This window comes from Camelus ferus, chromosome 8, assembly GCF_009834535.1.
Source record: "Camelus ferus isolate YT-003-E chromosome 8, BCGSAC_Cfer_1.0, whole genome shotgun sequence".
Classification (NCBI taxonomy): Eukaryota; Metazoa; Chordata; class Mammalia; order Artiodactyla; family Camelidae; genus Camelus; species Camelus ferus.
In genome coordinates this window covers 29943757-29956518 of record NC_045703.1, presented here as the reverse complement: position 1 = coordinate 29956518, position 12762 = coordinate 29943757, and the positions used below count along the sequence as shown (strand labels likewise).

The following is a 12762-nucleotide window of genomic DNA, read 5'->3' as shown; positions in this document are numbered from 1 at the left end:
CAAATGGATAGAATCCTATCGTAATGAACATCATTCTATTGTTCACTTCCTTATGGCATTTCTTTCTGTATTGTGACCATAGCCCAGAGCTGATACTGCCTCTAAGAAATATGTTAAAGAGGATATCAAAAGTCACAGAAATACAGCCTCTCAGTTGGTAATTATTTCATTTAATGAAGCTATTTTTCAGGTAAGATACTTATATATGCTTCTCACTTGTTTAAAAATATTCTATCAGGTCTATTGCTCAGTATAATGACATGTTTTTAAAGAGTGCCTTGTTAATGGTACATAAGGTTTTAAATATTTTTAGTGCTGCTGACTGTCGTAGACAAACAGGGTTTGTCAAGGGGTAAAACTTTGCTCATTTCAGATTCAAGACATGCAATTTTTCTCCCACAAATCTCTTATCTTTATGTATTTCAAAACAGTCTCAAGCAGTCTGCAGGACAAATTTCTCTCCTAACCATAAGACAAGACCCATAATTGGTTAGATTCCACACAGAGGCAGTGACTAGATAGAAACAATGGCTGAGGAATAATGGGGCCATTTGTTAAGGGATTCATGTTTAATGTATTTATTTGTATTCATATTAGAAAAGCAACATTCCTCTAATGTAGGTTGGCTAGTGTTTGAAGAGTATTCTATAGACCAGGAAATGTAATGGTATTGACTAAAATGGGACTACTATCTGTAGAATACACAAAGTAAATTTGAAATGATACTTTTAGGACAAATAGTAGATTGCCATAAGCCATCATCGAGAATTTGGGAGTATTCCTATTTTAAACTTAGCTATCTCACTTTCTTCCACAGCATCTTTCAAATCCACTCCCTTTGAACATTTAGTAAGAGCCGATTTTTTCTTCTCCAAATGACATTTAGGACTACATTTTAAATTATAATCCAGTACTCACAAAGTTTCATAAAATACTACTACCTTCTCTATACATGTTTCCTCTGGTATTTTCAATGCTATTCTATATTATTTTTAAAATGTTGGTAATGGCCCACTAAATTGATTTCACAATCCTTTAAAAGGTTATGATCTACAGTTTGAAAAATACTGACTTGACCCAACTGATAAGGAAGATGAAGTATGAGGAAGTTGAGTGGCTTAAATTCATAAGGAAAGTGACTGGCAATCATTTGCATAATTCTTGTCAATAACTGGCCTCTAGAATATAACTTTTCTCTATATTATTTATCTGCTGTTGTCTAGATCATTATTGCTTGACTTTTGCTCCCCTCACTCTCCACTCCCTTCCCATTTACTTCAGTGTTTCATACCCATTTTTTCTATTCACACCATTGAATCTGATAATGGTTATGTGGCAGTACTTGCTTGAGATTACCAAGTGAACTGGTACCTTTAATCAATAAACCTACAGAAGATTAAGAATCCTAGACCAATACTGCCCCAGGTAAAAAAGCAGAGGAGAGCCATATATATCAAGATAGAGAATGAAGAAATACACAGGCTAACTTTACCTATCAATAGTAGACAATATTTTTTGAGCATCTACTCTGTGCTGATCATTATACTTGTCACCTATTGTTTTCTTCCTTGTATAATATTTATGCACAAGTTTTACCTTCTTTATCAGGCCGTAAGCAACTTGAAGACAGACTCTATGTATAATTTGTCTTTGACTCTCCCATAGCATTTAGCACGGTATCTTGAGGTCAACAAATATCTGACTATAAGAGATCAATAAATACTTGCTGAATGAACAAGTCAAACACACCAATATACAAATAACTACCTTGGTTCTCAAACCTCTTCCTCTTAGCATCATATCAAAGAAAGCACCATTCTGAGTACCTGTTGTCTATGCCCCCAAAGAAACAAATAATAAAATACTGAAATATTCTTTTAATTTTATTTTTATTGACATTAAGTCAGTTTACAATGTTGTGTCAGTACAATATTTCAGTCATATCAGAACATACATGTATTCATTTTCATATTCTTTTTCACTATAGGTTACTACAAGATATTGAATATAGTTCCCTGTGCTATACAGTATAAACTTGTTGTTCATCTATTTTATGCATATTAGTTAGTATCTGCAAATCTAGAACTCCCAATTTATCCCCTCCCACCCCTACCCCTCCTGGTAACCATGTTTGTTTTCTATGTCTGTGAGTCAGTTTCTGTTTTGTGAATAAGTTCATTTGTCTTTTTTTGTTAGATTCCACATACAAGTGATATCATATGGTATTTTTCTTTCTCTTTCTGGCTTACTTTACTTAGAATGACATTCTCCAGGTACATTCATGTTGCTGCAAATGGCATTATTTTATTCTTTTTTATGGCTGAGTAGTATTCCATTGTAGAAATATAACACAACTTCTTTATCCAGTCATCTGTCGATGGACATTCAGGTTGTTTCCATGTCTTGGCTATTGTAAATAGTGCTGCTATGAACACTGGGGTGCATGTATCTTTTTGAATTAAGGTTCCCTCTGGATATATGCCCAGGAATGGGGTTGTTAGATCATATGATAAGTCTATTTTTAGTTTTTTGAGGAATATCCATGTTTTCTATGACAACTGTACCAAACTACATTTCCACCAACACTGTAGGAGAGTTCCCTTTTCTTCACACCCTCTCCAGCATTTATCGTTTGTGCACTTTTGAATGATGGCCATTATGACTGGTGTGAGGTAATACCTCATTGTAGTTTTGATTTGCATTTTTCTGATAATTAGTGATACTGAGCATTTTTTTATGTGCCTACTGGCCATTTTTATGTCTTCAGTGGAGAATTGCTTGTTTAAGTCTTCTGCCTGTTTTTGGATTGGGTTGTTTGTTTTCTTGTTATTAAGTTGTATGAGCTGTTTACATACTCTGGAAATTAAGCCCCTGTCAGCCTCATATTTTGCAAATATTTTCTCCCATTCCGTAGGTTGTCTTTTTCTTTTGCTTATGGTTTCCTTTGCTGCGCAAAAAATACTGAAATATTCTTAACCAATGATTACGTAAAATATGGTCACATATCCTTAAAAGGTGAAATAGCAGAACAGCTGAACTCGTGCCTGAAACAGCAGTACTTGACCCAACATGCTCACTTGGATGAAACCACCATATAAGGTTAATATATTTTCATAAAATGTAATTATCAAATATTTATTGAGAGGCTACTTACGGGCCAAGGATTGTGTTAGGTGTTGGGCTACAGAGGTGAGCAAGAAAGGATCTTAACTTCAGGGAGGTTTCAGTCTATGGGAAGACAAACAAAAGATAACAAGAAAGTATGCTTCGTGCAAAGATAGGAGGAATACCTAGAAAAGGCAGCTATGCCAGATTTGGGAGAAGGCAGAGGTGTGAAGGGGAGGCTTAAATAAAGAAGGCTTCTTAGAGGCAGCAGTAAATTGAGACCTGGAGAATGAAGGAAAGCTACATATGTGAAATCTAGGCAGAGAATATGGTGGATACCTTCATCCTTATTTTACAAGATTATTCTAGAAAGCTGATTATACCATTCAGAGAAGTTATCTTCCTTGGATAGAAAATTCATAATGCCCAACATTCTTCCTCTAAGCTGGATCCAGTCTCCCAACATTACAGACTGTTGAACTGGTCATTTACAAGTCTTTTATTGTCACAAAACTGCCTCAGAGCATAAAGTAACAAGAGATCATTTTGCTTCTCTACTATTTTCTGCTAAAACTATTAAGCACATAGGTATACAATGAACCATGCATATACAATAAAAAATAAATTTCTTCAGTGGGGTGTACTAATTTATAATTCTGATGACTGCCTATGGTATCTAGTAGGCTCTTGCAACAAATAAGAATTCAGTGACACCATACTGATAAGGAGAACAGTCCCAAAAAACCCACTGGCAAAAAAAATCCACCTGATTCTTTAAATAAACAATCTATAAATAAACAATTAAATAAGCAATTAAAAAAAAACAACTCTGGCCTGGACAATATTTTAAAACTTTAAGTTTACAATTTTGTTATGTCTAATTCTCCTTACATAACAAAATACAAAAAAAAAAAAAAAGGAATTAAAGGAGGAAAGTTACATGAAAATAAGTATATAGGTTATGAGAAAAAAGTCTGAGACATTGAGATGTTGGCAAGGTCTATTTAATTACCAAGAAGTGAATTTATTTTCACATCAGTGACAGTCAATATTATTTTCATTTACCCTCATTTCACTTTAATTAAAAGGTGTCATGGCACCCATAAAGAGTTTTTTTAATCTCACAGATGCTATTATGCCTGAGATAGGTTTGTCTTGTACATCTGGGAGTCAGCTTATACTTATCTAAACTTCACATACAATTAAATGTTCTCAGTAGGTACAGCTTTAGTTACAGCTGAATAGAGTTCCAGGAAACTCCATTAGGAGTTTCACTATTTACTCTACACCAACAATGGCAGCTGGTGCATTTTTGGCCACAGCGAGTATTCATCCCATTGCGCATGAGCAACCAATTTTCCCCTTAGTTTAATGTCTCACATTACAAGTCAAATTTTAATTGAACTTTTGATGTCTTATCATGGATTAAGAATACTACTTTACAGTTAAAATTTTATTTTTAAAGACAGCTATACAAAAAACTCAAAAATAGTTTTCAAGTACACCATCCCAGATAGCATACTATATTAAGTATCTCCTCCTTTCATCCTATACTGCTGAAAACTGAGCATTTCCCTCCAAACCTCCTATCTTTAGCTATAGCCAAATAAAAACGGCCAGGCTGCCAATGACCCACATAAGTACAGTTAATTCAAGATTCCAACTTCTATTTCTAGGATTAGAATAGTCACAATATCTGCTGCTTCAAACATTCAAACTTTCTAGTTTCATCAAAGTTGAGACCTAACTTGGCTACAAAATTCTAATTTCATTTTTTTCAATTTCTGATTAAATAAAAGATAAACCAACCTGTTTTTCACTTAAGTGAGCAAAATCTATGAGATCCTGCGGAGTTTGTGCTAGGCAGAGCACAGCTGCGGGGTTGCTACAGCAACGCTTGTACACTGACCATAGACCTCCCCATCCAGGAAGGAAATCATTTGCTCCACCCCCTGAAGAGTCAAAGGCAAGCAGCAGTCTGTGAGCAGAGATACATTTTCAGTTCAATAGCTGTGATGGAGCAACAAGACACCATTCTTTGTAGTCTCTCCATAATAAATGTCACCCCCACAACCCAGATAGACTCCAAACCAAGTTGCTGTGTGTGATCATTTATTTCTGCACCACGGTAGGGCTGTATTCTTTACCCACCCAACTAGAAACCTGAGCCAGGGAACAAGGCAAAGCATTTCCCCTGAGGCACACAGAAGAAAAAAAAAAGTAAATTAGAATATTTCCACTTTTACAAAGAATACTTTTTGGCTCTTGTTTTCAGGCTTTAATCCATGCAAATTTAGGTTCTATGACAATTTTTTTTAGCGACTCAGATTTAACATTTATTGAGTTTTCATTCAGTGCCAACCCTTCTGCTGGGTGCTTTGACATGTTATTTCATTTAATCCTCACAGAACCCTGTGAGGTAGGTAGTAATATAATCCCTCATTTATAAATGAAAAATGGAGGCTCCAAAGTTATTTGATTGTCTAAGCTACTAAATGGCAGAATCACAACGTGTACGCAAGTCTGTTAATTCTGAAATCTATGTTTTTTTCTACAACACTACACTGATTTTGCAAGAAAATTCTCAGTTCTTAATTGAAATATTCAAGTGTTCCTTTAATGATTTTAATTTTTTAATGGTAATTTGTCTTAGTAATACATTTTCACAAGTAATGACTTCACTACTGATAAACTAAATATACTCAGCCACCATCTTAAGTGCATAGATAACAATGGTATGAGAAGACAGGGCTGTATTGTGATCCTGATGAGTTTTTTGCTAAGTATAAACTATAGCACTCACATTCTTGAGAAGAAAAGGCAAAGTTGAAAAATAGGTAAGGTGATGAAACTGGGTTTAGACGAAGCACTCTGTGGAACATCTCTGGGGCTGAAGGAGCTGTGAAGAGAGAGGGAGGGAAAGAGGGTGAAGGACACATGCACTATTTAAACCAGAGGGAGAGAAACTTTTATCTCTGCCATTAGTTTCTTTCAAGGACAATTCCAAGTATAAATCTGCCCATTTCAGTCGTCTCCCCACTTCGGGTATGGAAAGGTCTTCTAATGTAGGTCTTGTAATTCTCTCAATGAGAATGAATCATGGTTTTCCTCCTCCCCCACAGAGGGTCCACAATTACCTCCTACACATACTTTTTGGGAATTTCCTAGGAAGACATAAAGACTGTCTTTAAAAAACTGTTTTTCCTAGCTCCCCAAGATCTTGATCTAAAAATTCTTTCCCACCTATAGCTTGAATATCCTCCCAGCTGTAGATAAAGATGTACCTCCAACTCTTGTCTTCAGAATCACCATCACTTAAACTGCTATCCTGTCTTCTGAGCGCCTCCCTTCTATCATGCATTTTCTGTCAGTCTTCTACTTCTATTTTAGCTGGTGACTCCAATTCTCTAGCTTCCCCAAAGATTTTGGTGGGAAACCAAAAAAGTTCAGAAGAGTTGTACTAGTTTTCATAGACTTCTGGAAGGATAGGTCAACAAATATAAATTTATTATAAAGCATATGTGGACAAAGAAATCTCTTTTATGACATCACTAATCAAAATATCAAAAATACAGTTATAAAGTAGTAAGATAAAATAGATCACTGGTGTTAAAAAAAAAAACAAAGCTACATTTGTAAAAGAAAATGGGAATAGCAGAAAAAGGCTTCCACAGTTATTATCACCTAAAAATTAAGTAACTATGAGTTCCTATTTGTAATTGTAACATAAACTTGGGCTAAAGGCCTCTTCACAAAGCTTTTCCCTTTCCAAATAAAGAAGAACACTTTACACCTCTAAAACAAGATAAGGAGGAAGCACCAGGAAAGTTAAAAGACCTTTCCACACTCTGTTAATTTTACACTGGTTCTTAAGGTTACAAGCCTACTAAGTGAAGAAGTGCAATGGTACTTGTATCTCAAATTTAACTCAAGTTTAAATATCAATCTAGTATAATTTCTTAAATTTAGGTTAAAATATCTACAAAGTGAACAATGTTTCTAAAACATAGTGAGATTAGGTATTTCAGTCAATAAGAAAAACAATCATTATTACTTAGGACTCTTAGGAGGTCATTAGGCTTAATTTTAAAATACTACAACTTGACACTTTATAAAAGCTAGAAACATAATTTGAAATTTCATAAAGGTATATTAAATTAAAACCACTTGAGACAGTTAATTGACAGAGTTCAGTTAAGGTGACATTTCTACTATTGTGTTACTGTTCCCACATGATATCATCTCTTCTCAATTTCATTTGAAGATTATGGACTTGTATTGGACGAAAGTTGCTGTTCTTTTGAAGAGAGTTACTTAACCAACAATTTCTGGGGCTATTTTTTATGTTCTTTGATCCTTTACAGTTGCCATCTTCTTGCTGAATAGCTGAAGTTTCACTCATCTTTGAATTGTGAACTTTTTGTTGTAGTTTATGAACCTAGAGAGAAAAAAAATCTAACATTTTAGTCAATAAATGGATTGGACTGATGGTTTAAAGGTTACATGAAATTTAAAAGGTTATTAAATCTTTATTTATTGAATACCTATTACATGCCTAACACTGTGCTTGCTAGGTAGAAATACAATGAATAAAACAATGCTTGCTCTCAGGAGCTTATTGTTCTAATAAGTAAAAGAAAAGCATATATGTAACAAACTAGAGAATAATTTAAGCCAGAATAACTTTGAGTAGGACCAAAAGTATATATCTGAGAAGGCTACAGTAGGACAAGATCAATGTGGGGCTGGAGAAGCTGAGATGAGGAAATGTTTATGCAAGATATGAAATGGGAAAAAAACTGGAGAATAAGGAGGTGAGAGAAGGACTTTTCAGGTGACATTAACAACAAAACAAAGATCTGCTGCTATAAATGAGCATCAAGTTTATAGAGTCAAAATATATATATACATTTCCTTTAAAGTGTTCCTGAATTTAATGTACTACTGAATGCCAGTTGAAAAAAAAAAAAAAGGGAATAACCTTATCTCATTGAGGAGTATCTAGTAATGGTTGGGTAGACAAAATTAAACAAAACAAACCCAACAACTAGCCAAAACCCATTTCTTCCAAGTCCAGTCCATTTGAGTGTCTATTTCACTTAAGCACAGGCCTAATTTGCAGAGCTAATCTAGACACTGGCTAAATACCTGGTGTTCTGTTTGTCTAAGGCCATTTTAATTGCAGATATTAAATTTATCATCATAAAATGCTTAAAAATGCATACTTGCTACAGCTACTAAGGAATATAAATAATATTTTTCAAAATATAGCTAGGTACAGTCTGCCTAAATTTAAAAAATATGACTATTCTTCTATTCCTTTCAAGTTTCTCCTATATGATTCTAAGAAAGTGTACAAGTTATATAATCTTCACCCTAATACATGCATACAAAAATTTACTTACTATAGCCATAAAAGCCAGTGAAGTGAAAATGTTTGCTTCAAAAGTTTCATTTCCTTCTTTCTTTACTGACCACAGAAGAAAGGCAGTAAAAAATTCTGCATTCTTTATTACTTTTCTATAAAAGTGGGGAAGGCTTAATTGTGAGGTTAATATATTATCAACTTATATGAATTATTCTACTGGCAGATAGCTACATGATATGACCTGAGGGTTCTTGGAAAGATTCCCTCTGCCTTCTGTTCCAGTAGTGTAACACTGCTAAGAATGGACTCATTGTCTTGAGATAAAATACTATAACATTCCATGATTTTTCTGTTGAAATATTAAACTGTTATGCCATTCTTTGTTGTTAAGAATTTACACACAAGGATAGAGCCCCCCCTCACCATCACACTAGAGCTACCTAAGCACAGGTCCCCAGGGAATGGGACACAGCACAACTTATTCTGGGAAAGTGGAAATAGTGGTTTTCAGATCAGGATACTGCTTGAGGAGACAGGTTTATGTATGAACTAGACACCTATCAACATAAGGGGCTTCATTAAGGCACTAAGGAAAAGAGGGATAAGCAGAAAGAATGCTAGAAGTATAACTGGGAGAGCTGCAAAGCAAATTTAGCCTACATCACAATCTTTCCCAAATATTTACTAAATATATAACTAAACTTTATTGCTCCCTTTTCTTTATATTATCTTGAAGAGTTATGTAGGAGGCCATGTTATTCCAATGGGACAGATGACTATTCTATAATAGGTCTAAGTGACTCCAATCTATCATTTTTTTCACTAAATCACACATACGGACCTCAAATTTGGAAGTTCATGCAGAGATACAACACTGAATTCAGATGTATTATCTTTTCATTAAAACCTTTTACTAAAACTTCCTTACACTGTCTTGATGCTTCATCAGTTTGGAAATTTGTTCTCCTTTAATTTCCATTTTCTTGACTAAACGCTCTAGTTTACATTCTATGTCTTCACAAACTGATTGACTTTCAGTTTCTTTTATTTGATTTAGTAGTTCTTGGTATTCCCTATGAAAGAAAAACAAATATCAAGCACTGTTATAGTTTTTAGTATATGCCTTTGCCAAAATTAAACAATATTCTGTTCGATCATAAATGTAAATCAGAGTTAAATATTAACCTCAAAGTTAGTCTTTTTCTGTAGAGTTACCAAATTAAATCTGTAGTAATTATAAACAGGTTCTTGTGATTTGAGATTAGATACATTTAGAAGTATCTTAGACTTACAGTCTTAAAGAATCTTAAAAAAAAGTCTGAATTCTTGATGTTTATAGCTAAATGTAGTAAAATATTCTGATGTCCTTGGCTAGAGGCATTAAAGGACTCTCTTTAATTCCAACTTTGGAATTCTTAATATAAGATCTTTGGAAGAATTCCAGTTATAGAAGTATTTGCCTAAGAAATCCCTAGATATGGTGATAGCCTACTCAAAGAAACACTGTCAACAGAACTAGTTGTACCTTATACAGAGGTCTAGTTCAACCAGCTGGCCACCCCCCAAAAATCACATATTTTCTTGAATATATATTTAAACTTGAGGCTTAAAATATGTATTCCATATAGAATCTTGTTTACTGTGGTTGCTTCAAACTTGAATGTAGACCAGCCTGAATCTAAAACAAGAAGTTGCATTCCTACTTGTCTAATGAAATCATTTCTTTAACTAAAAAGATTATAAAATACAAAAGGAGAATCTTTCTTTTAAGAGCGTTTGTGAGTTATAATTTAAGGTCACCAGATCCCATTTGTTAGAATGACAGCAATATTCGTCTGTCAGTTCAGATCTTGGGAATACAGAAACTCTTTAAATTGGAAAAAGTAGTAATTATACACAGTTGAAAATATAAATAATAATAAATATAATGAAAAATCAGTAACAACAAATTTGTAGATCAAAATAAGTCCAAATGGCTAAGTAAGGCTTTTAAGAACTTATAAGTGGCATTGTTTGAAAGACTGAGGGGAAAAAGAAAAAGATACCTGAATACCCTGCTACTTCTTCTGATAAAGAATAAAAATACTTACATACTCATTTGGTCCAGCTCATCTTGCATTGCCATCAAAAGTTCAGACAAATTGTTACAAATGGAAATAGACTTTTCTGAGTCAGAATGTAAAGCTTTACACTGAGAAGTTGTTCTAGAAGGCTTGTGGAGACATGCAGGCTCAGCTACTTCAGCTGGTTTTTGAAGGGTATGTGTCCTGTAATGTTGCGTCGTCTGCAGGAGGTTTTGCATACTTGGATTCAGTGAATGGCTTGCACTGGCAGACTTTAGGGGGAAAGAAATAGCTGAGAACAATTTCAAATAACTGACGGTATTTAAAGAGCACTTACAACAAATCATGAGTTTTTTCGAACAAGTACCTTCAATTTTCCCCTCTTACCTTCTCAGCCACAATAGGCTGTGATCCAAACTTTGAATAAATTTGCTGAGGTGGTCCTCTCTTTAAACATTTAGTTTTCTAAACATTGACAAGAAAAAAGTAGAAAAAAATTTATTTTAAGAGCCATTTAGGATACGAAGAAGTCTCAAAACTCAACAGTAAACAAACTATCTGTTTAGAAAATAGACAAAAAATGTGAACAGACACTTCACTGAAGAAGACAAAGAGATGGCAAATAAACACATGAAAAGATATGCAACATCATCAGCCATTAGGAAAATGCAAGTTATAATGAAATAGCACTACACACCTATAAACTATATGCCCTATAAGCTCGCCTCTTCCCCCCAAAACCTGACAACACCAAATGCTGGCAGAAGTGTGGAGAAATCAGATTGCTCATACGTATAAAATAATGCACCACTTTGGAAGACAGTTTATAAGTTTCCTGTAAAACTAAACATGTAGTTATCATATGACCCAGCAGTTGCAGTTGTACTTTCTGTGTGGTGAGTACACCAGTGTTAATTTTATTGTTATCCTTTGAGCAGACATTTTTTGTTATATATACTCTTTCATGAAACATTTTTAAAAAGACACTGCTAAATTACATTCTTAAAAATAAATTATTTCATTATTTTTTTGGAAGGGTTGAATTAGGGCAACCAGTTATCTCAATTTGCCCACAACTCAGGATTTTCAGTGCTAAAACCAGGAAAGTCACAGGCAAACTGGGGTAAACTGGTCAGTCTAGTTAACATTTCATTAAGAGAATAATCAATAAACTGAGCACATTCCATAATGAAAACAATATATTCTCAATTCTACATGGAAATTTGGATATCTTAACTTTTGGATTTCTTTTTTTTTTTTTTTTGAGAATTAGAGAAATAAAATGGCTTAGAGGTAGAGCAAGGTCAAGATCTTCTGTGTTATTTAGTGCCTCTTGTATAAAGTATGACAAAAATACATATCTCTAGAGTTTAGTACTAGGAAAATGTTTGTCTTTCTAGAAAAATTGGAATGTTTATTGTTATTCCACAAAGATAGATGCATTATTGCCCATTATATGCTCCTTTTTGCTTTGTTTGTCAAGCAAACTCAGAGCTAGGTTTTGTGCTCAACTGCTGTTACTTTCTTTAATCTAGGTTTGATGGCATTTTCTGTCCTCACAGCCCAGGCCATCATCATTTATCTTTTAATCCCCATTTTATAGCAGCATTTCATGCTTTTTTAATTATAAATATCTTCAAATTCTTTTGGGAAATGGATATGTATAAATATTAAGAGGCTGAAGAAATAAGTATTAGCAAATAAGAATAAAGTGTTCGCATACCTTTGAAGATTTCTTCTTTTCATTGAAGTGCTTTGGATTTGATGCTGAAGACATTAAAATTCTATTGATTTCAAGTCCAGTTTGAAGCTATAATATTTTTTAAAAGTTATGAAACTGATTTTTAACAAGCTTCTTCAAAAACATTATAATGAGAGATCAGATCTCAGTTTATAAAGACAAAAATGTTTTTTGAGGAATAAAAAAATACTATTTTTTGTGTGTAAAAGTCACTAAATTACTGGTGATTACAATCATTTTCTGTTTATAAGAGAATGAACTATTATACATTTATATAAAACAATATATACATTTATATATACATTTATATAAAACAAACTGAAACATACACATTTATATAAAACAAAGTGTATGTATACATATACATTAATATAAAACAAACTGAAAACAATCTATACCTGGAGTTCTTTCAACTGAAAATATATATACATTTGTCAGAATTTCAAAAGACCAAAAGACCTCTTGGCAACATATCCAGGTATATG

General features: G+C 33.6%; 2 protein-coding genes across 8 annotated transcripts in view; both read right to left on the bottom strand.

Annotated features, from left to right (window-relative positions):
• CCDC162P overlaps positions 1-5053 on the bottom strand; it is a 111577-nt gene extending 106524 nt beyond the window's left edge. The window contains exons 1-2 of one of the 2 annotated variants that reach the window (XM_032484651.1): positions 4915-5053; positions 3155-3228 (exon numbers count right to left, since the gene is read on the bottom strand). The gene's annotated coding sequence lies outside the window, so the exon portion shown is untranslated. Of the gene's footprint in view, positions 1-3154; positions 3840-4914 lie in introns of those variants that run through there. The other variant, XM_032484652.1, reaches the window with a different exon arrangement.
• The window catches only part of CEP57L1 (centrosomal protein 57 like 1), a 58440-nt gene continuing 49661 nt past the window's right edge, over positions 3984-12762 (bottom strand). For 4 of the 6 annotated variants that reach the window (XM_014561508.2, XM_032484671.1, XM_032484673.1 and 1 more), the window contains 5 exons: positions 12260-12346; positions 10924-11001; positions 10564-10808; positions 9402-9546; positions 5201-7543 (listed from right to left, as the gene is read on the bottom strand). In XM_014561508.2, coding sequence (XP_014416994.1) covers positions 7325-7543; positions 9402-9546; positions 10564-10808; positions 10924-11001; positions 12260-12346 — 774 coding nt within the window. In that variant the 3' untranslated portion in view covers positions 5201-7324. Of the gene's footprint in view, positions 7544-9314; positions 9547-10563; positions 10809-10923; positions 11002-12259; positions 12347-12762 lie in introns of all 6 variants that reach the window. The other 2 variants (XM_032484674.1, XR_004321882.1) reach the window with 2 other exon arrangements.